This window comes from Pterocles gutturalis, unplaced genomic scaffold, assembly GCF_000699245.1.
Source record: "Pterocles gutturalis isolate BGI_N339 unplaced genomic scaffold, ASM69924v1 scaffold1419, whole genome shotgun sequence".
Taxonomy (NCBI): domain Eukaryota; kingdom Metazoa; phylum Chordata; class Aves; order Pterocliformes; family Pteroclidae; genus Pterocles; species Pterocles gutturalis.
Genome location: NW_010130304.1, coordinates 11,207 through 35,882, shown reverse-complemented (window position 1 = coordinate 35,882; position 24,676 = coordinate 11,207). Strand labels below are relative to the sequence as shown.

The following is a 24,676-nucleotide window of genomic DNA, read 5'->3' as shown; positions in this document are numbered from 1 at the left end:
TATATCCTAAAGTTCTCAAAAATCTCTCCTGAGCACAGGACACCAGCAAAAGACAGCAATTTCTGATCAATCTGCATTACTAGCTTTAAATGTTGAACAGGGATTAACAATCAAATAGTAATATAAGCCTATTCCTCATTTTGAAAACTGCATCATTGCATTATTAATGTTAAAACCTGGAATGTAAGTGAACATGTGAATACTGATAATATTTATACTGCTAGTATTTAAAGAACTGTTCAAGTGACTAGAGGCAACCAACAAAGAGTAGGTATGTGAACCCATCACAAGAAATCACGTCAGTCTTTCTGGATTTTAACCGAAAAACTGAACTTTCTGTGGCTGTGCCTGGGCCACAGCAAAAGAAGAATGAATGACAGATGGCCCTGTAATTCCAGATGGGGACTAGGGGATGTGATATATTGACAAACCTTCCCCCAACCACCCCGAGTTAAAAGCTGATACCTGGGAGGAAGGAAGCCTGGGAATTACCTCATCATTAGTGTAAGGCTGTGAACGCAGAGACATTACCTTCCTGATCGCTGTGCCCATCTATGCACTTCAGAGGCAGCATCATCTTTGGGAACAGGAACATGTCCAAGAAGTCACATGCATTAGAAGACAGTCAAACCATGATCTAAAGAGATCACATGGGTTGCTGGCTACTAGTGCGTGTGTGTGTGTGCACATATGTAGGCGTTTTAGCTTTAAAAAATAAACAAGCCTTGGAAAAAACCCTTAGTTCCCTGGTCTGTGTGTGAAAGCGTCCTTGCTGATTTCCAGAACGGCAGTTCAGCTGCAAGAGGCCAAATTTGCCAAGCTAGGCACTTTTCCAACAGCCCCCCACTCTGAAAGTCAAATGTTTTTGGAGACAATAGGCTGCTATTCTCTCCCTAGAATATTTGTAATCTCCTGAGAGGCTACATAAAAAGCAAAGGCTGTTCTTGGATAGAAGTCAATCAAGGCTAGGGCAGGGAAAAGGAGGAATGGTCAACAGTAGTTACCACATCCAGCCACCACAAACTGCTGTCTGCCTTCGCTCCAGGTTTCTTGTGATTATCACCCATTTCCACCTTGTCCACCCTGTAACACAATGCAGCAGAAGTTGCTGGTCCAACCTATAGCGTACGCAGGAGCAAGAAGACTCGGAATTAGGACAGAAAAAAAACACAAACCACCACCCCAACGCTCTTGCTAGTTTCAAAACAATGCAGTACCCTGAAAATTTGTTATTCCTGAATCCCCACGAGCTTGCTCTGGTTCACTAAGAGGTAATCTAGAGTCCCATCTGTTTGCCGGAAATCAGAATCATTCTGGTTTACCATACAGACCTCTTGACTCATGCTGGTGTGATTCCTGAGTATGGAGATCTCCATCTTCTGAGGCCCAGTCTGAGGTTAGGCTGGTGCAATACAAACCAATCTAGAGTTACTTAGCTTCACAGAGGGCCGATACAAAGTCATTTTGATCACAGACTGCTGGGTTCTGGATACAGCTCCCTCTGCCCTGATGACCTCAAGAGTTTGGAGGGAGTTAAAGGTTTCTTTCTGAGTGATCCCAGCAGAGCAGGAAGTTACAGAGCAGCCCTGTTAAGTTTTGTGCCATTCTCAATTCATCTTTCCGTGATGCTTTCCAAAATGCCAATCAAATTGTCCAACCCCAACAAGTACCCATCCTCCCTGTTGCCTTCTTGCCAGGGGATCCTGTGGTCCAGTGTCTGCCCATCGGGGAGAAGGGTGGTCTTTCCAAAATCAATCAGCCACACGTTGGCATTCCCACTGCCATCATGTACAAAAAGTAGTGAACTTCCAACGACCTGGAAGACAGATTGAGATGATGTGGTTAAAAACACACCTTCAGCTTGCCCTCATTCATCACTTAAATGGTTCTCACTAAGACGATGACCTCCTCAGATGACCCTTTCACCTGTGACCCAACAAACTTTTGGGCTGCACTTAATATACACTGACAATTTACATGACCCATTTGTATAACCATATAAATCAGTAACATATAAATGGGCATATAGATGGGACAAGGGACCCAGTAGGCAAAGGAAGAAAAGCAATTCTCCAGCTCACTTGGCAGCAGGTCTCAATTACAGCAATTCAGCAAAAGCCAGTAACTACTTTCTTTGAAAGACCATGAGCTATGATTAACAAAAAAATGCCTCTAGTTACAAGCTGAAATCCATAAGGTAAAATAAAATGTTTGATCTCAAAGTCTTGAGCTATAACAGGCAGAACTTACAGTGCTAATGAGGCCTTCTCCACAGCAAAGCATACAAGGAGAACATATAGACCAAAATTATACAGTGTTTCAACAGAAATCCTGTGTAACTACAAAAGCTTTCATTGTCAAACTACAACTGAATGCTACTCTACCAAACACAAGCTTCCACATTACCGTTCCCCTGTATAGATTCCCACTGGAACACACCAAGATTAGAGAAACAACAGGAAACTGGTACTAATAAACCATTCCCTGCAGTGGCCCAGAGCTGTAAGTGCTGGGTCGTTATAAAGATGGGAGGATTTATTATTCCTCAGCTGGTTTAATCTTCTGTATCATTGCGATGGAGGCTTTGTGGTATCTGTGTTGTTAACATACATTAGGGTTTTTTCTACTACAAACTTCCCTCTACCAATACAGCAGGCTATTCTGAAGTACATCTCAATGACCCAAGGAAGCAGTAATGCACCTCCACAGCATTACATTCACTGCTTACCTCGTGTCGCTTGAAGAAGTCTGAGGATTCAAGAATGATATGAATTTCCTGCAGACGCTTGAGGTATTTTTTCTGGAGGAAGAGGGAAAAAAAAAACAAACCAACCCATATGCATTTAGGTAAAAAATGAATTAAGATACTCTGTTTACAGGAGTTAATATAATGAAGAGATCACATTCATTTTAGGCTAGAGGTCCTTCAAAACAACAGGTTCGTCATTTGAAACTCAATTTGAAAATACACTTCAACAGGCTTTCATAGTGAATGAACAGACTGGAGTTCCTCTACCGCATGTGTTACACCAAGCATAATTATCTGTCTTGCTTTGGATGCAGTGAGACATTCTGCATCCCCCTTTCTGTTTTGTCTTTTTAATGACAAGAGAAAAGTTTCAAGCAATTAAAAATTTCAGTTCTCCACAGTGAAAAGAGAATTAAATTGTGTTAGAGAGACAAGGAGCTCCAACCATGTTAGGTGGGAGAAACTTAAAAACAAAAAAAAACCACACACCACGGTGCATAAAGCTCTAGTATACATTTTTAATGCTGCCCTGTGTTACCAAGCATGCTCCTCCTGAGGGGCTAATCTGCCTTCATAATGGCTTCTGCACTAGAGCAAAACGCTATGGCATCCTTTGAAGTTCCAAAGACAAGAGACATGTTATACCATCTACCATGGGCCTGCTGTGCTGCCCGTGAAGCAGCACACCAGAATTATTCTTTGAGGCAAGTCTCGCACACAGGAGCACAGCCAGCCTCCAGTCTCACTTCCTGCCCCCCATGCTCTGGTTTTAGCCTCTCCAGACTGAATTCCCAAATCACGAGTTTTCCTGCCAACACAATCCTTGCTTAGACATCATCATCCCTCTGATATATCTTAACACCCATGTTTGAAGCTGATGGCAAGCCATAAGTTAGCTTGACTTGACATTTTGCTAGCATGAGGAACTTGCGGTGAACTCATGGCAAGAGCTGACAGAACTGGTCTCAGCCAACTACTTCTCACAGCCCACGAAGTCCCCATGTCCATTCCATCCGCTATGAGGGACTGGAAGTCCAAACCATTTTCTTCCTTGGTAGTTTAATTCATTTCTCTTGTACCAGAGGAAGCATGGCCTGAAGCACATTCATTGGGTCAAAGATCAGTGAACCTGAAGAGTTCAGACTCACCAGAATAGTTGTGTTGCCCTCAATGAATTCCACAAAAACCTGTAGAACTTGCTCCTGTGTCTTCGTAGTTTTGAAGTTTGTGTTACATGTTCCATCCGCCTTCTGCACAAAAATTCACAAAGAGAGAGACGATTCATACTACACACATATTCTTCCCCTCATCAGTCAATCCTCTTGAACCATCAACAGCTCAGCTCTTGCTAACCAGATGAAAGTGAGTAGTTGAACAGGAAGACAGCAGATAAACCAAGCAAGAAGTAGAGAAGATACAAAAGTTGATTGGATCACTTTAAATGGCACTTCATTTCCTCTTGAGTGCAGTTAAATAAAAACAACACATGATATTGCCAGCTTGCAGGAGGGTTTTCTCACGTCAATAGCAGCAGTGCAAAGTTCAGTGGGGCAAACCACAGTGACCTCTTTGGTTGTCTCTCGTCTAGCTTGGTGCAGAAAAGGGGACATTTTCAAACCCAATTTTAGTCCTTTTTTGTTGTTGGTGGTTTTGTTTTTCAATGGGGAAATCAAAGAATTGCAGTTAAGACTCAGTTCCCAACACACCTTTGCACATTAATGTGACCCAGAGGTCACAGAACAGAAAACTAGTTGGAGACAATAACAACTCTGGATTTGCAATACTAGCAGTGACACAAATGCTAGCAGTGACAAAGCATGAGTGTGAATTTTGGCAAAGGACAGTATAGGCATGCTTGTATCCAATGGGATCCTGGAGAAATTCAGGGTATTGGTACCGCTCAGTACACAAGCATCCTGCTACTAAAAACCCAAGCTTTTTTATGTGCTGGTAGTGACCAGTTCATGCTTGTGGGGCTACAAGTAAACAAGAGCAGTGCAAGAACCAGAGATATCTGTCAACGTGGACTATATGAATATGCATTTCTCCAAGAACATTCCTATTGCTTCAAGAGATACAAATATGAGCATTTGGCATATAGGTAAAATACAGCAATTATTGTAGTTGGTATCCTGTATCAACTAAAAGCCTGCAAGTTTATCAAACTGTATTCCTCTCCATCATATCAGTCCAACAAAATCCATCATTTCCATCACAAGAGTAAATCAGCAGGTCACAAAAATGTGTTCCGTCCTACATGTTAAAAGCCTCTACACCAAAGCTGGGTAACTTTAGCTGCAGTCTCAGCAGGTGAAACACTATTTACTCCACAGCAGAACTTTGTCCCTAGTATATACATGAAAAAAATCTGTTAACACTAAATTTCCAGATTTATCATGCAAGAGAATGAACTGACTGAATGGCAAAGCCATGCAGAACAGCCTCCCACCTACCAGACTTTCTAGCAGCAGAATAAACAGAATTTTATTCCAAGGCCAGATAAAATGTGGCATGTCAGCCTGATGAGATGTGTAAGTTATGCAAGAGAACGTCAGCAGGTAGGCAGTGAAAGTTCGGAGCCATCTGATCTGATGTATGATAATACTCAACGGCACTTACAAATTTGGAACTTAGGTTGTTTTAAAAATAATTTCTCCCCCTTCTCCAAATCCCAGAGCAAAGTCTGAAATAGCTGCTGTGTTTTCCCTTTTCATTCTTTTTTGTCTGGCCAGACTAGTTGCTTGCTTCCCTGTTGTTTAGAAACACTTATATAATAAATTTTGTTCCTTTGCAGCAGTTGGCAGGAAGTGTCACTGCTGCCTGTCTTTACTTGCTGTAAACAACATCCAGATTCTGAATGGCACCATCCCTCTTACTCTGTACCAGGTCCTTGCAACCACTCCAGATGTACCCAATCCCCAGGAGGTGCTTACCTGACTTGCTCCTTGAAGTCATACCTTTGTCAGGACCTCCACATACATTCCTGCACAGCAGAGCCATCTGCTGCACCGTGCAGCTAGTGGGCCGCTTTCAGTACCTCAGTGACATGGCTAGCGGGAGGACAGGTTTGGCAGCTCCACAGAATAGTGCTACCTATCTAAATCTGCTGGTCTTGCTCAGATTCCTCTGCAGAGTTCCCTTAAAGGGTTCTAGGTTAAGGTCATGACCTAAACAGACTCACAGATTCATTAATCAAATCTGATGTCCTCCTGAGAAAATGGCTATGCCTGATTTACAGCTAAAGGAGTGGTACCAAAGGAAGAAGTAACATCCCGAACTGCCTAGAATGACAGAATAGGAAGCCAGAATTCCTGATTCTCAGCCCCATGTATCTCTTGACCTGCAAAACTATTCGTGTTGTAGATAGAATGTTTGTGGTGCTTAGCCTTCAAACAGCCCCTTCCAGAGAGCAAACCTGCATTCTGCATCTGGCAGGCACAAGAGACTGAGTGTCAGGTGCCAGATGTAAGGAGGCCCAATGGTTCTATTTTTGAGAGGAGGAAGATGGACAAATCCCATAAGTGAACCTGGCCTGATTTCAGAGATATGGAAGCAAGGCAAGGAAAAGAGATGGATCAACCTAAACAGAAAAGGCACTCCACTAATGAAGGAGGAGTGCATATGGTGAATCACAACTCATTTATTGGCAGCCACTTCACAGAAGGGCTTCTATGATTTCAGTTTCTTTATTTCCATGTCTTATTCCAGCAGCCACAGGGCAGGAATATCTCTGAATGACCAAACCCAACATACCTGCTCAGCTAACTCCAGGAATTATCAGTGTACTCAGGGAGAACCACCCCTTTTTCCCCATCTACCACTACCTGGCACTGCTCTCCTCTCAAAAAGGAGACCTCTGCAGCAGGGCTTCACTCCTCTGCTAATACTCAGAACTGGATGTACAGTTCACTACAGGGAAGCAGTGTGAGTAGTACAGACTAGATGTATTACTTGAACAACTCACTTCTGTCAACATTTCTCCATGTAAAAAAATAAGAGAATGATACCTACATCCCTTGTAACAGCATAGGGAGACAGAGGAAAAGGTAGTGTACTACAGTACTCCAAAGCATTTCCTGTGATTAATAAAAATTGTGTCCTATTTTGCACAGTTACAGCATCGTCTCAGTGAAGGGAAGTATCATGCAGTCTGTGTACCATACTGCTCCCACCCACCTCTGATAACCAAACCACCAAGCACAAGCCAGGAGATTTTACTGGAGCTCCCCTGTGCTCCCTTAGCTCAGTCACTCTCCAAGACTTAACAGAAATCTGTAAGTCTTCTACACTGACCAACTATCTTTCCAAGAACATATGTGAAAGGTCTCAAAATCATTTGGGTTTCTGATTCCATTACACAGAGCATGAAAGTAGTATAGGAATAAAACAGGTATCTTGATAACATCATTACATGGCTACAGGGTAAGCCAGGAACTCTCTTGGCTGGACTGATCATCTAGCACGCAGTTTCTGCATGAGGATTTCTGTGTCTAACAGCCAGGAGTGGGTGGCTCAGTGTACAGGGGCCAGTACAGCATGAGCTGGAAGCCCTAGTTCCTGTATCACAGCAGGAGAATCTGCGAATGAGGAAGGGAGAAGACAATACTGGGAACTTGAGAAGAAAGGGGTGTTTAAAGAGTATCTGCTTGTCAGCATCACCCTCTTTTATCCCTTTCTTCTTCCTGCGTGCTTGAACTATGAAACGGAAGCAAAACTAATCCAGATTATATTTTACAATGTCCTAACATACCTGAAATAAATATACACGCTCTGGGAACATCCTGAAATCAAACAGGGTAACCCCTGCTAACTTCTTCATAGCTGTCCTGTAACCTGCTTCAGGTAACAAGCATTCACTCAGGCTGTGGGTGGGTTTGTGCTCTGTGCTGCAACAGTTATACCACGATCTAAACCCAAGCAAACCAGTTTAAGGCCAGCTGTGACAGGCCTAGACAAGCAGAAAGCACACTTCTGGATTCCAGCAAGTGTTAGCATTCAAGTAACCGAGTCAGGTGGCTGATATTCCGCAAGTAGGTCCCAGTGGGTTTCTGGGTAGATATCTGACATTGCCACAGGGCACAATGAAAGAAAGACTTAACAGACAGTAAAGAAAATTGCCAAGGTTCTGTGGCTCTAAGGTAGCATCCTAAGAATGGTATAGGGGCACAAACACATCCATCAAGAACAGCAGATGGCCTTTGTTGATGGAGAAATGTTGGTTTTGATTGTTTTGGCCTTATTCCAGCTCCATCGACATCGGATATTGTCATGTACTTAACAGGAAAAGAGGTTTCCTCGACACCAAGAATATCTAACTAATGCCTTCAACATGCCTTGCAAAGAAACATAACTGGAACAAAAACACTTCACTGTGATTCACTTGAAATGAATACGTATAGTTCCTCATTTAAAAAAAAAAAAAAAAAAGTAATTGCATGGGGAGATGCAGTTATTTCTTTAGTTCTGAATTCTTCCTTATAACAGATTCATTTTCATTCCATCTACACTGTGTACCTGCCTGAGTCCTTCCTGCAGTGTCTCTCTGGTTGAACGAAGCACGGCTGATATGCATTTGATGCTTAACTTCATGGACACTATTCTGTTATAATTACAATGGATGCTCTCAAGCCACAATACACTGAACTCCGTGGTTTCAATTACTGCATTTTGACATAATCCTTTGAAAAACCTGGCTACTGATGCACACTAGCTTTTTGATTAACCAACAAATCAAAGTTCAGACTCCAACAGCAGGCAGAAGTGAAACTATTACCTTAATCCCTTCAATCCTGAAGCCCAGGTTGGCACTAGAACTGATAGTTTCCCTCCACTGCATGTATCGGGGTTTGGTGACAGCATGCTGGGCATTCTCTTCAGCTGTAGGAGCAAGAGGATCCACTTCAATCATCTTCTTGTACATGTCCTTACGCAGCTTTGGTTTCTCACGAGCCTTAGTCAACTCTTCCTCCAGGTATGTCCTGCAAAAACATCACATCCCAACAAAACTGTAAGGACTCCCCAAACGTTTCTTTTTACAACTTATAAACTGGCCTCAAGAAATGCCAACTAGGAAATAAGTGTTATCGTTACCCCTGTTTTGCATACAGGGAAACTAAAGAAAACAGACTAACGACTGCACAGGCATATTTAGTGAAACAGTTGCAGGAATCAGGAATTGTGTCATTCACTTCTTGTTCTAACTATATCTTTACTTACTGTTACGTGTTATTGTTACATCCTTCTTACAGAATGGGAGAACACTCAATTGGTACTGTGCCATGAAACAGAGCTGTATTTTCAGAGGACAGGAGAGATCACTTACAATTAAATCAAAAGCAAATAGGCCTGCTGAAGTCTTACTGTCTTCTCTCTCCTCAAAAAAAGCCTAATGTCAGTCATGTGTGATTTTTTTAGGCCTCAGAAAGCAATTAAGGTTTTACTTAATGCAGCAGACAGTGAAAGACAGAATCGCTCTTCATACAGTAAAAAGTAAAGATAAAGCAGATTATCTGAGCAATTCCAAACCAGAAGAGGTAACTAAGAATGAGAAGGCAGAGGGTGACAAACCTTCCATACTTTGCAGTTATTACTCAACCTGTTAATCTGGTAACCCTTAGAAAGGCATTATCTGTGTTCTCTACACTCCACTGAACTCCTAGAGCTTGTCTCTCTCCACAAAGCTCGCACTTTGTCAGGCGCCTGGTGTGTACCTTCTTCATCACAGTGTAGTAAACCAGGCTGGTGTTTAGGAGATGTGGTCCCTCATTACCAGAATGTCACCTACTTTGAATAAAATACATCCTGTTGCAAATTCTTTTCCTCTTTCTTCTGGGCATACCAGTACTATACATTTCTACTCCGATTTAGCTGACAATTCATTTAGGACTCTGCATCTATGTGAAAAGGCCTGTCTGCACTCCTATAAGCTGAGTAACTCATTTATGACAATGATTCTTGAGCATCTGAGCCGACACCCAAAAGATTACTATGACAGTTCATACCTCTCTGTACAGTCACTCCAGGCTTTCAACAGATTCCTTATCTATTTGTTATGCTTAGATAATATTTTTGAGGTTTTCCTCTTAATCACAGACAAAAGGAAAAGAAAGTGAGAACCCAGTGAGAACAAGGTGATAGCATCATGGAGATGTCAGAGCAAGGAAAGAGGCCAGAGTAGGGAAACAGACTGACACAGGTCACTCCTGAGCAGATGGTCAACTCTTTTTTTTTAAATGAAAAGATCAATACCAGTGAAGACTCATTCAAGCGTTAGAAATGGACTTTCACACTGCTATTCAGTCATATTCAGTCATTCACATTTGGAGACAGGAATTTTACTTTTTGTGGGGTTTTTTGAATCACTGCTTACACAAAGATTAAATGAACTGGCAGTGAACGAACCATGTAATTTTTTCCCCCCCCATGTATTATCAGGCCACTGCAGAGGAACTTTGTCTTAAATCACCCCTGAAAACATCTTGAGGTGGATAGTTTCTGAGGCTATAGATCAGTCAGTTTCCAGAATTCATGTATAATGAGGCAACAATGGGACACAGTCTCCTCAGATTATCCAAGGCAATTGCCAAATCAACAACAGGTTGTCTGGACTGAACCATAAGGCTCAGAAACATTACCAAGCTCCTCCAGACAGCATGACCATATCCCCTCTTTCCCCCACTTCCTTCAAATGCATTTGGATTAGAAAGTACTTTCTCTTTCATGTACCCCACCTGATCCCCATCTTGCAGTCCATGACACAAGGCCCTTCAAATTCAGTAAGCAGGTCATCCAGCTGAATGTAGCTCTCGCCATCTCTCTCCACCACACCATGGAAGCAAGGGACACAGGAGCGCAGCGGGTCTTTCATCAATCGCTCAAAACACTCCTTTTCATTCTCTGAGAAGCGTTTTAGAATCTTCCCACTATCAGCTGCCTTGAAACTCCCTAAAAAAGAAAATCAAATACATGCTGTCAAGACTGACCCGCAAAGAACACCTTCCCCCACCACTCCAGCTTCATCTACCTCAGCCCCATGATATCAGTTAAAGATTTCCCCTGAACAGAAAAGATAACATGGTTTTAATAAAAAAACAAAACACCCAGGACAAACACAGCCGTTGGCAGTGAAGGTCCTTTTGGATACATTCCCATGTCAGAATTTATAGCTTTAAGGAGTTCAGCTGCTCCAGGCCATTGTTTTTTTTTCCATGCTAAACTCTTTGTTAGGATATTGAACACTGCTATATTTATTAAAATGCTCAGGAAGAAGCTACCAGCCAGAATTCATTAATCCTCTGACAAGCTATTTTAAAGTTGCATAACGCTGCCAGCGTTGACTTTGTCCTTAACCCTCACAGTATACCTGCTGAGTGTGTACATACCGAGGCAGCACAGTGAATCAGTGATCGTTGAACAGCCACAAACAGGCCAGAAGCCAAGTGCTGCCCTTTCTACACGCACACACACACACTGCAACTGCGCATGCGTGTACCTCCAGGCACTGCCTCTTCTCTGGAGGCCTGCTAACATGCAGGTACAGCCTGCAGTACAATTGGTTTTTTACAGCCCTGTGTCCAAATGGCACCCAGTACAAATGACAATCTGCATAAGCCAAGATTGGCAGTAATTTGATTCCATCTGCAACGTGCAACGATGATGTTATCATCCAAGGAAAGCACATATTTCATTCAGAGGTACCCTTTAATCTACATGACATAAAACAGGTGCCAAAGTAGAAGCCTCATTAATCCTGGGGCTAATGATGAACAATTATCACAGCAGGACCATTCAGCTATTGCAAACTGGTTCTGCTCTGACAAATCCTAGAACTGGCACTGCCTCAGCACAAGGGCGAAGGTGGTGATGGCCCTGGTTTCAGTTTAGAAAGAACTTGCCAAATCAGAGGACAGCTGCAAAAAGGATGGGCTAAAGGCAACTACAGAAAACTATCTAATGCAAACTGGAGCAGTATCTCTCCCAATCAGCTTCTAGCAAGCTCTTAACCCTCCTCTTCCACCCCATTACACACACCTCCAGAAGGGTAACGATTACATGGCCAGTGCATCACTCCACACAGATCAAGCCAACCCCATACACATTGTGGTAAAAACTGCAGTAAGATTGGGTCATCTTGACACTCTCCATGATACAAGTCAGCCCCACCAACACTGCTGTGCAAAATGCAGCTACTCCATTTTTAGGACTAAATAAATTTCTCTGTACAGCTTTGAAATGCATCATATTAGTGCATTAGCATATAAAGAGGTGGTTCAGGTACTGCACTAAAGCACGATGCAGCGTAGGTGCCTGCCCACATGGGTACTAATAAACCCCACGCTAGCACTTTAGGAACAAGGACTGCATAGGAATTAAATGAAGCACGAGAGAAGCAAACCGAATGACTTCTCTTTGCTGGTGGTGTTGGTTTTTTTTGTCTTACCAATGAAACAAAGCCTACATCAGGAGCACACTTACCAACTTCTACAGACACTCAGCGGACTGAGCTGCTCCTTACACTCATACAGTGAGCCATGACAGACTCGCAACACAAACACCTGCTCGGCAAGTCCATTTTCAACAGATCTGTTTTCCACCCAAGGGCTTACATTCAGATAAGGGGTCTAGAACTGGGATTAGAAATACTGTCCTCGCCAGGGCTGAGGCACATACAGGCACAGACAGTAATCCTTCCCACTGACATACTGGCTACTCAGTCAAGAGAGATGATCCCATACCACAACCAACAGCAACAGATGGACTAGGGCTTCAACTCCCCAGTCCCTCTTACTTCCCTCTAACACGTATTTTACGTGTCACCTTACAAGGACGCATTGGGAGCCCAGCCTTTCTCCAGAGTGTGACCATTGCTTCCTTGCTCATCTCTTTATTCAGGTACATCACTCCCCCTTCCCTATCTCCACCATAACTGAAAGAAAGATGTTCTAGTTCACAGATTCATGGGATATTGCCTGCTTCCTTTTTACCTAAAGGAAGGAAATAGAGAAACACTGAAACACTGTTTTCCTTGCTGCTGCCAATCCCCACTTCAAAGACAAACACATTGAAGATATCTGTCTCACCTGTATGCCCAGCCAGCTGCACCCATGAGTAGCGTTTCTTGAAGGGGCTGATGACTGGTAAGTTAACCATAGTTTTAATTGTATGCCATGCCTTTTTCTGGAATACAGAGAAAAGGAACATTAAGTTGAGTAAAAGCTGAAATCCTGACATGCCACAAACCTACCACACAGCTTCGGGTACACTGGGTTCCTCACTAATTTGTAAGTGCTCAAAGGCGGAAACACAGACACTATGATCATCACTGGAAAAATACGCACATAAAGCCAAGAATGGACAAACACTCAAATATAACACCATACCATCCACAAGAAATCCACCTGCAACAAATTAAAAAAAAAAAAGTCATACTGCATGTCACAGGGAGCCACACCTGACCATCTGTGTGTCTGAGTCACGCAGTATGCGGAAAGCAGATGCTGAACACACACTTAGGCACATTTAATTTTCCATGACATGAACGTAATCTGTTTGCCACTGTCAGTGATACTTCCTTCCCAGAGGCCTTCGGCATCACCTCATGATTAACGGCTTTCTCCAAGTCAGCAGGTGAGTCTTACTGTGACAGATGCACAGCAAATGCATCTCTAGTTGGACACAGAGGTCACCCAGGTCCCTCAGCATCCATTGATAGTGTGCTGTAGAGTCTACTCCAGGTCATGGATTTTCCTGCTCACTCCCCTCTTTCCCAATCGTGTTACTTTTTAACAGAACTGGGCGTTACTCTGGCCACCCTTGGCTGCAGCTCAGTGCAGCTGTCTGGATACTGCTGCATACAGGGAAACAGAACAGCTGCTCACAAACAGCAGCTGAGTGCTTCGTCACAAAGACACAAAGTGGGGGGAAAAAAAAGGTAGAAAGTGAAAAAGTCTCATGCTCTGGAAGTGAAACCCGAGTGGGAGAGAACCACAGCCCACCAGTGTTCACGTTACACTCTGAGGGATCCCAAAGTGCTTTACAAACAAAGGACAGCAGGCTCATTTCTTGTCACTAGAACATGATACCCTGATGGAGAAAAAAATGGAGATGTACAATACTTGTGCATGACAACTTAGTGCTGAAGGGTTTTGCTGAGATCAAGTATAGTTGGGGATTAGGCTGCATTTAGAGAAGTGGTTATGAATGGCCTAACTGGGATTCACCAAAATCAATGGGAGGCATTAATTTCACTGAAAATTAGTTTAGGTCATTGCTCAACACCAGAAAAATCCACCTTCAAAACAACCACATCTTCTCTAGGAGAGATGTTGATATGACGATTTCGGTGCTCAGGATACTTGATTTTTATTGTCTTCTACACTGTAGTTCTACAGAGGTGAAAAACACAAAAGCAAAATTGCAAGCAATGATACACAGGCAAAATGTAGCTCTCCAGATGACACTCTGACCTGGCCATCCTTCCCCAAACTTGTTCGCTTATACCACATTTCTTATAAGGTATCCATCCTCTAGCAATGTTGGTTACCACATGAGGGCAAGTTAAGTTATGCTGCAAATTAAAATGGCATAACAATGTAATCACCATATGAGCACACTTATTCTGAAATGAGTGCTTCTTCCTATTTAACTTACTTTGGTTTTGAATGCAGTTCAAGCTGAAATGAAGTCACTCTCAGTCTGAAATAAGCACCCCGTGCAGCAGCAACGCTTCTGAAAACATACTGTGTCAGTGAGAGGAAGCATCCGAAGAAAACCCTGGATGTTTGAGAATCATGAGGCCTCAGCTGCACTTACTGCAACTTCATAGATGTTACTAGTCACAGCTAAACTCCAGTTTCATAAATACCCTCTGCAGGTTTAAATGACCCTTTCATATTCTATATTATTTGGATTTTATATTCTATATTATTTGCTTTAAGTCATTCCAAACTGCAACCTTGGCTCTATCATGGAGCTAGCTGCTGCTTAGTGAGGATGAGAGAGACTCCTGTACACCACTTACGTATGTCCATAGACTTCTTCTGGGGGAAAGTGCAATTGTTATTGTTATTCAAGTAGCAAAGATAAATTACTTTTGTGTAGTCTATTTGCCAGATTTAAATGATAGCAGAATCCCTTCAGTCTACTCTGCTGTTTCTACTCCAGAGGGACACAGCCTTAAGTTATTTAAAGAACAGTTGAAAGTAAACACCATTCTGAATTAAAATAACCCCTTTAAATGTAACAGCTGTCAAATACTTCGTTTTTGAAGATTCCGGCCCACTTTTCAGGATAACACTGCTTTCTTCCCAGCCCTTAATCAGAAGTCAGCATTGCTCCATAACACTCTGATAAAGAACCTACACTCATTGTAATGTCCCACTCCTAACAAACTGCATCCTGTCTCCCAATGACTTGTCACTCTGCTACACCCAGAAGTGATGAGAAGCTCAGGTTTTCAAGGAATGCACATCAACTGTCAATGCAACACCACATTCCAGTGGCTTTCCCACCTCCTCCCTCCCACCTAGCCCTAAGAAGCTGCAGCTTTTATTTGTACTGTGGGTGTGAAGGCAATAGACCAAATTCAGCCCCAGCTCAAGTGCACTTTGGCTGCTTAGCTTACAGCTGCCTTGGATTAATATTTTAAGCCACTCATCCAATAGGCAGAAACTGACAATTTTTTAAAATTTTAAATCCTCTTTTCACAAACCTTTTCCCCCTCAAGACAGGGAAAGCATGAGGCTCAAATCAGGCAGGAAAGGATTGCTTCCAGACCCATCCCATGGGGCATGCTGCCTTTGGCAGGGGTTCAGCAGTTGCACTTTCCTGTACTGCAATTTCCAGCCTCCCAACTCACTCAATCTAGGATGCAATTGCCAGGATGCAAACAGGGCTGCATGCTTTTGGAGCAGTGGTGTGAGTGGGAAGATGAAAACTTTGTGTGCCTGCTGTGGGAGGAATCTTTCTCACTTCTGTTTCTAAAGCAAGATCTCTTCCTCTTTGTTAGCAATGGTATTATGTGCTTTTCAAATCACTGCTTTATGCTGCAATGGCAAAGAGGACTGCTACTGCTGCCCATCTGTATTTGCAGTCCACATCTCCCTCAGTGCCTGTTTCTTCTAGATTCCTGCTCAGTCTTCCTTATCTTTTACTCTGCCTGGGTTTCTCCAAGCCCTCATTTCTTCTAGATTCCCAGACAGTATATGCTATTCACATATATTCAGGGAAAACTCAAGATATCTCTGTATCAGGATTGCCTGAATCAGATGCCCTTGACCTTGCTGATGCTGTTTTAAACACCTCTTGCGATCAATATACTCAAGAGTTTTCCAATAGGAAAAAGGAAACCATTCTTTGAAGGGCCAAGAGGCAAACATGAGAAATATTAACATTCTTAGATTCACCATACAAGTTGCTCAATGTGAACTGTTACTGACACGCTATATGTATCTCCCTAAGCAATAAATGGTGTGGGATACTAAAGATGGGAAAAGCTACTTTCCTGCTAAGGGGTCAGTCTGTGTGACAGGCTGTGCCACTGGAACTGTGTCCCTGGTAGAGCAAATGAACAAAAATTCAGGGGGAGAGAATGGGAGAACCAATTCTTGCAATGCAGCCACAATGCATGCAAAGGATCATGACTTGGTATCTGACATTGATCCGTGTTGTCTGGGTTACTCCTTTGAATCACTCTTCTGAGTTAGAAGCACAGCACCGTAGAGAAGCGCACATCCATACAGCAGATGTGGCAGCTTGCTCTCTGTTAGCACTGGCATATGCAGACAAGATGCTGGGCAGATGAGAGATTCCCAGCCCATTCAAACCCATATACAGGTAGCTGTTGCCATCATGCCTCTCCGTTATGAAACAGCAGAAATGAGCAGCAACTGAGAGCCCCTGGTTCCTGTGCGCACAGCTTCCTCCAGGCCTTTTCTCATTATGAGAGCACAACTTCACAGGTTACTAGCATGCAGCAGCACAGCCATGACAATCCTGCTCAAATATACCAGTAGGACTTGGCTGAGGAAAACCCACTAAACTCACTTGGAGGTGTTTCATCTATTTTAAGGGGTTTTGGTTCAGGCCTCGCTACCTCCAAGATTTAATCCACAGGAACTAACCAGCTCTCCTGAAACCCTCTCACCATTTCAGGACAAGGGCTATAACATCCTAATAGCCAAGTTCACCGAACAGATTAGTGCAGACTCTCTGAATTGGGTAAGGACTTTTTGGTTGCTGTTGTTGTTTTAAAGGCAGTATAGAACAACGGAATTCTCTCTCTGAGCATAGACAGATGAGCTGCTCTGACTTCTAAGGGCAATGGCAGATAGAGACCTGAACCTTCCTCTGCTGTTCTGTGGAAAAATAAATAAAATCCCTCATTTAAAGGTAAAATTAAAACAAAAATAATCTCAGTTTTGTGAACACCTTAAACACATGTAACTACCCTCAGACAAGCACTGACAAACAGGCAACATACAAAGGAATTTGCAGAATTGAGTCCTAAGTAAAGCAATTACAATAATTAAAAACACAAATCACATCTAAACTAGTAAGTATCAGGGAAGAGGTAGGAATAAAAAAAACCTTTTCCACGGGAAAAAAAAAGCTATCAGTTTTAATAACCCTAGCATGTTACTTGAAACTATAGTGAGTTAAAGAACAAAAGTACATTGAAATGTAACACAAATCATCAGGGTCCCTAAAAAAGTTCATTTTTCCACCAGTAGCAAAGAGGAGGAGTTGTTTCTTGCCTGAGCTGGTAAATTTTCACTGAAATTCTGATAGACTATAGTAAACAATGACCCTTGAATCCTTTATCCAGGAAAATTTCAGCAGTTCCTTTGTCCAAGATCCTGTTGTCTTTTTTGTGCACTAGTACAAAGCCTACGCAAGCCTACAGAGAGCTATTATGACAGCAAGAAACAAAAGGATAGTGAGAAATCTTTTTTTCCCCCCTAAAAGGCTTTAAGAAAGAGTACTTAATTGTCAGTCATCATAATCTACTGTTCTCTTAAAGTCTTTACATCATTTAGGCTAAATTCTGCCACTCTGGGACATGGGGGCTGAAATGCAATCTGTATTGCTGGTTGCCACTGCCTACTCAGTATCTCACTAACTCCTAGAAGGAACAAGGTTCCTCCACAGGGACTTTCAAAGAGTACAGAAAACTATAATTATCAAGAAGTTACTACATGTGTTTCAAAATAATACTGCAAGAGCCATGTGTCCAAAAAGCACTGAGCAATACCTTGCCTGACAATCTCAGCCAACGCAGTACAAATGAGCAAGCACACGACAAGGTGACGGGTGTTGGCCTCTTTCAGGACACAGAAACCGTAACAATAGTGACTGGAAAAGTAACACCTGGGAACCCATCAGACCATTGGCTGGAACTGCCTTCTACAAGCAGACACTAAGCTAACACTAAGCATTACTAAGCCAGGCATCAATTCTGATTTATCCATGCACAGTATTAGTCATTCTCCAGTGGCTCACCTTTCTGCTGTTATGTTTTTTCCCCCTTCTTCTCTTCCTTCTTCCTTCCTGTGTCACACACTAGCACCCATACTACTCTCTTTTGAGTCATACAACAAATCCTCACAAGGTCACAAGATTATTCACAGGGCTGTTGTAAGTATCAGTGTGAGGCAGGTGGTAGGGTCTAGTCCTGCAAATAGCTCTCTTAATATTTGTTTATTCTAAACTCTGTGTATGTTTTACAGTTTTATTGTTGTTTCAGCTTTACTTTTTATATATACATTTACTGTATATACATTTACTTCACTCAATAAAATGTTTTTTAAACCCTATTGAGTTAATTTCATCTGCAAAATCCTTCACTGTTTACCTTAGTTTATTAAAACTGAAATAAATTAAGTTGAAAGAGTTTGTTTTCTTAACTCTTTATGCTATTTTAGTAAACTACTTAATTCAGTTTTGAAAATGAAATCAACATATTCAGATTTGTTCTCCATTTTCACTATTGTTTGCCATTTTATTTGAATTGGCTCTGACCTGACATACTGGACCTTCACATACAAAGAACTTAAATGTAGGTCCAAAGCTACAAGCCATATTATTCAAGTGAACTAAGCATAGCCTGAACAAAACCTTGCTTTCATCTGTCTCAATGCAGCTACTACCTGCTGTTATCATAAAAAGCTTCCATAAGAAACCATTCTGAGCAGGCCACAACCAAAACAATTACTAGCCTAATTTAATTACCCTGTGTGAATGTAATCAATATCTAATTACAGAGAGAGAAGCGTAACTATAGTACTATAATTAAAACTTTTTTTAAAAAACACCACAAACACTTTAACAAAGAATCTACTACTTTGTCAAAAAGACAATGCTACCAAGACAAGTTATCAGCGTAATTTCACCCAAACCAATGAGTTTTCCATAGATGCAGCTTCACAGCAGCCAGCTTCAAAGACTATTAGGGATTTCAGTTTTCAAGGGAGTGCAGCTCTGGGACAGCCAACCACATGGTTTCATCTCATGGAGAGATCTAGGGATTTCAATTATGTTACATAAAAAAGAAAAAAACAAAACATTGAAAGAGTTGCTGAACAATATGGTATCTTTCTGGTTATAGTCACAGAATTTACCTACTGCGGGATTCTGGCTTTGAGTTCTTTCAGTTTGAGGCTTAGTGTAGATGTCTTTGCAAGTCTGAACAAGGCAGGCAGCTGACTTGGTCAGATCCAGACCCTGGAACAGCAGATGTTTTTATGCCCAATATAAGCAAATTATAATTATCCTTGTTTTTTCTTCTAATAATATATACATATATATACACACACACACACACATACAGGCATACTTTTAAAATATCTAAAGCAGCTAGTAAAAGCTGTCCATTGTAGTTGATCAAAATACCATGACTTATTTTTTTTTCAATTGTCCAGACTGTAACAACTCCTAGGCTTGGGATCATTTGGTATTTAAAGAAACTTAAAAGATCTAACAAGGCGTTGTACTACAATGGAGAAAGTGAGGCATACATGCCATTTTTCCCTTATTTGTTGGGAGAAATATAACTTAAATATCCACAACGGCCCTGCCTAGGGAAGCAAGGTGCAAGATCTACCCATAGCTAAAACAAAAATGCCCCAAATAATAATTAAAAAAAAAAAAGCATCCCTGAATTTGTCATATAAGGCACTTACTTTACACTTTCAGCAGTCAGTTTCTATACTTTTGCCCCTTGTTAAAGGTTTCTGGAATCCTCAAACTAAGGAGATTCTTGCTGCCAAGTCTACTACCCACTTGACTGAATCAGACATGAATCACAAATTGAGACAAAGATCTCAATAGGTGGGAGGTGAAAGAGCAAGTCAACAAGAATGCTCTGAAAGCAAGCTCTGACAGGAGTATGTGAGCAAACACACAAATCTTTATAACTAAGTTTCTGAATGCAACACCTGATTCAGCTCCCAAGATAGTTTCTGTAAGAGCCTCACCCTAACTTAGCTCCGTTACTACCACTTTTCATCTTCTCTTGTCACCGGGCAGTAAACAGGTTTCTGCTGCATGCAAACACTAGTCCACACAGTAGTGATTGCTGATTGCCAGACAAAAAGGTATTTAGTGACAGAACTGAAATGTTGCTGTATGATAACTTACATCAATTAACATCCCAGCCCAGAGACTGGAGATTTGAGCACCCGCTTTAAAAAGCCCAGACCTGACATGCAACACCATCATTCTTCAGACTGTCAGAGGTGCTATGCCAGCCAACATCAACTGATAACTCCTCCAAATCACTGCAACTGGCCTTCTGCCAGAGCAGCGGTGTTACTTCAAATGCTGTCAGCTGTCACTCAAGGAGTACAAACAGCATAACTATGTCCCTGATCAAGGAAATCACTGAGCAATCTCCACATGCCAGACACCTTGGGGGCCTTGACCATCCTTGTATCTGCTTCAGTCCCCAAGGGAACTAACACTCACTGCTTTGTCACACAGTTGATCTTCCTATGGTGCACAAGTGCCAGCTGGAGCTGTAAGACACATGATCAACAGCAAGGAAGAACGCATGCTCCTAAAGAATGGCAGCTTGCATGCTACATGAGCAACTTCCTGAGCAGCACCTCTCATCAGGCTGACAGGCAAACTGTGACTACACCTTTATCTCTCCCTCCCTCCTTTTCTCCATCCAGCCTCCAAAGCCTTGAGAAGAAACGGCGCTCAGCCTGTACTGAGCCCTTGACGCTTCCGGTTCTGCACTCAACCACGGGTGAGGGCCACAGCTGCTCAACCCGCGTTTGGCAGGTGTATCCTCCAACCGCGGGGTTTTCATTTCCTGTTTGTCCCATGCTCAAGAGGGGTTGGGCTAAGTCTTCAGAATCATGAGAAACACTTAACGCCATAAGCAGAAAAAACACTGCAAGACAGAAGTCTCAGGTTGCTGTGTTTTCTCCTCTGTCATGCCTCACAATGCAGTGAGATGCATACATCCTTTGGCTCACTACCCTTTAGGATATGTGGTACGCTTGCTGGATATTCACTACGTCTGGACTAAAGGAAGAAGTTAAGGAAAGAGAAACGGTCGGTCAGTATCGGACTGAATTACTAGGAGCACAAAATCCCACACACCACTCCACAGTTGGATTCTACTTGTAATTCCAGGAGCAGTCCCTCACCAAATAAGAGGAAAATGAACTGTGAAGAAGTGGAAGTAATGCTTGCCTTTCTGCAAGGAGCATCAAGAGACACAGTCTGCTGACTATTCTGCAGGAATCAACATTGGCATTTTCTTTCTGATCATTATCAAGTGAAATATCTGCAACCTCTATGCCATTCCCATGACAAAAGCCAAAATAGTTAAGGAATTAGATGGCTTTAAACCTGCACTGTCACAACAGTTTCCTTCACTTTTCTCACTGAGATGTTGTAAAAGCCAGTACTGTTGACTCTAAGAGAGTTTTTATTTTAATAAGAATCAACATTTTCTGTTTTAAGGTATATCAAAATGTCTACCTTTGATAGCAGGCACTAAACATGGCCATAATCTCTACCTTCACAGCTTGTACTCTGCTCTGCAAGACACTGGTTTTCTCATGCTGGAGCTCTGCCACCTGTCCCTACTGGACTCAGGAAAACTAAACCAAAGAGGTTCTGCCCCCACCAGGGTTCTAGAACAGTCTTGCTTGAAACTGAAATGTTATTAACCAAGAAGTAAATGGAAAGTTCCTCACTACAGGAAAGTTGACTTGCTTCCAGAGCACAGACGTTTGAGATTTATCCGTCTTGTCCATCACCCAGAACAATTTTGTGGTAAATCAAACATCACTTTAGCAGACGGTGTGGCAGAAGGAAAGAAACCTTTCTTAACCTCTAAAACAACTGCAGTTTAAGTCTTCAGAAACTTCCTATGCCACAGTTCAGCAATTTGAGAATTCTCTGCCCATCTTCCATTTATCCTCTGCTTGTCATGGGTTGACCCCATTACCAGTCATAAGAAATGGACATCTAGAAAGATAACACTCTTTAGACAAAAAAAATGAGCCTAACATCCTATTAGGTAGACCACAGAATTATCCGTTCCAAACAGGATGAATATTTGGGAATACTGAGAAACCGAACACATCCACACTTCTCTCTACATAGACCAATAAATAGGTTCAGCCTAAAACATAAGCACAACTTGCTAAGGTACAGATGTGTTATTTGTCAACTGTGCATGATCTCACATCCAAATGTACTACCAGAAGCACCAATCCATTTAAATCAGGTGTGGTTTCTGCATAACATCAAGAGAGACTATGTTCTGGTAACAAGCCAGGAAATAACTTCAAGAAGCTAATCTCCCCTGAGTGAACTCCAGGTGCTGGGGAAGGAAGCTGCGCATGCGCTTCATCTTATTTGCCAAGGTGGTGCAGCCTGTTACCCAGATACACAGCCCTATCCTGCCTGCCCAGCAGTTCAGGGCTAGGCTCACCACCAGTTTAACACCCCAGTGACTCAGCAGCCACAGGAGAATCTCCAGTCTGAACAGATAAAGAGAAATGAAGGAAATTTTAATGCTTATCCTTTATTAAGGATCCACTTCTCCATTCACCACAAACATCAGACAGAAATTGCAAAACTGTCTTCTAGTAACTGGTCAAAGACTCCTCTCTTCCTATCCCTAGCAGCTTGGGTAGTGAACACACACTGAGAGCTTACCGCGCTTTCAACGTATTCTCGGGTGAGGGCCCCAGAAGCCATATCCCATATAACTTTGAGATTCTGCCTGAAAGGAATGTTACACTATAACAGAGGAAGAGTACTGTGCTACAATTCATTTTTTTCTGATAGGAAAGGATAGGAAGCACAAGGATAGAGTTACTGTTGCTGTAAGAACCTACTGGTTATCTGTGATGATTGTGCTCCATTTTGGTCACTACTCCGTGACAAATTTGACAAGCTGGAGGAAAGTTCAGGGACGAATAACAAACATAGTATTGCTGAGGCTGAAAGAATTGTGTTTTTTATCCTGAGAGGACCAAGCATGGCAACTGTCTTCTAATACACAAGTTTTCATAACTGTAAGAGCAGGCAATTGTTCTCCTTGTCCACTGGGAAGGACAAGAACAAACAGTTTTAATTTGCAACAAAACTAAAACATTCATGTGAGATATCAGAAAAGGACTTTCCAGTGATATCAGTGAGTTTTCAAACAGGCTTGACAAGTTCCTGTAAAATCACGGAGCTAGCTCCGTCAGTTGCCACCAAGACAGAACTGGGCTGATCCCAGTGTCAATGAGCTGCAATACTTTTAAAGGAGTTCTAGTCACAAGCACCAAAATGGTTCATCATAAATGGTCTATGAATGCTTATGTCCTGCAGGACAGGGAAGAAAGTTACATGATCCCTTCCTGTGTTTTATTTCCTAGGAAGTATTAAAACACTCATTTAGAAAAAAATAAGTCCTTCACACCAACACTTGTCTGCAAATCAGGATTTCTAAAATTATTGTATGCATGCATGTACATATGTACATACATATAAAGAGGTTACTAACAGTTGTTTGGTTGGGTTTTTTTAAATGTATTTGCATAACTTTTTTCTTTCCTACCATGATAATTCAGCTTCTAACATCCTAAAACGTCAGACGCTCATTTGCAAAAGATCTGAGCAAACTCCACTGCCTCGGTACCGGATCTAGGTCCAGACACGTGCCCTTTCTCTGCTCCAGTTCACACAACTGCAGGCTGTAATAGCTCTGCTTCAGAACACTGTTGAACAATTTAAGTAATTAATGATTGTAAACTAAATTAGAGGCATTCAAATAAGGCGTTCAAGTACTCAAATAAGCAGCAATATAGCGTTAAGTGAAAAGGATTATCAGAGTCTAAAAATATGTCATGTAAAAAACAGATCAGACACACACTGGTAACAGTTTGCCATCTGCTCTTCCAATCTACCACAAGACAAAGTCCAGTACTCTGTCTCTCCTCTTCTCCTTTGTCTCCTAGAAACTCACACCTCCATTCTTCTCTAAAGAAGCATAAGCAGTTACTGCTTCCATCTATCACGTATGCCACTGTCCAAATATGGCCCACCCTTTGCAATGGAATGCTAGTGTCAACACACGATAGGCACTGTTATTTAGTGGGGTGTGGTATTTGCCTAGGGGAAAGCCACAGCCTTCAGCAACCACTTTAATAACTCTGCGCTTTAACATGGTAACTGTGAGATTATTCCAAACCACTGTGTTGAAAGGATTTAAAAAAAAAAAAAAAAAACAAACCCCCCCAAAAAACAAAAAACCCCAACAAAAAAAAAAAAACCGCAACAACAAAAAAAACCGCAACAAAAAAACACCACACAAAAAACCAAACACACAGCAAACACCCTCCTATTTAGGTTCACATCAGAACAGAAAAAGAGAGGTCAGCATCCCAGGCAGGATGGGAGCTCATAACTGGAACA

The 24,676-nt window shown here is 42.1% G+C and overlaps 1 protein-coding gene across 1 annotated transcript; it reads right to left on the bottom strand.

Annotated features, from left to right (window-relative positions):
* Positions 1-700: 700 nt before the first annotated feature.
* On the bottom strand, positions 701-22,969 carry ITPKA (inositol-trisphosphate 3-kinase A). The gene is made up of 7 exons (XM_010080158.1): positions 22,928-22,969; positions 12,829-12,925; positions 10,480-10,693; positions 8,523-8,727; positions 3,898-3,999; positions 2,729-2,800; positions 701-1,816 (listed from the first exon to the last, which is right to left on the bottom strand). Exons 1-7 carry the CDS (start codon positions 22,967-22,969, stop codon positions 1,613-1,615), a joined length of 936 nt encoding a protein of 311 aa, XP_010078460.1. The 3' UTR covers positions 701-1,612.
* Between the last annotated feature and the right edge of the window lie 1,707 nt (positions 22,970-24,676).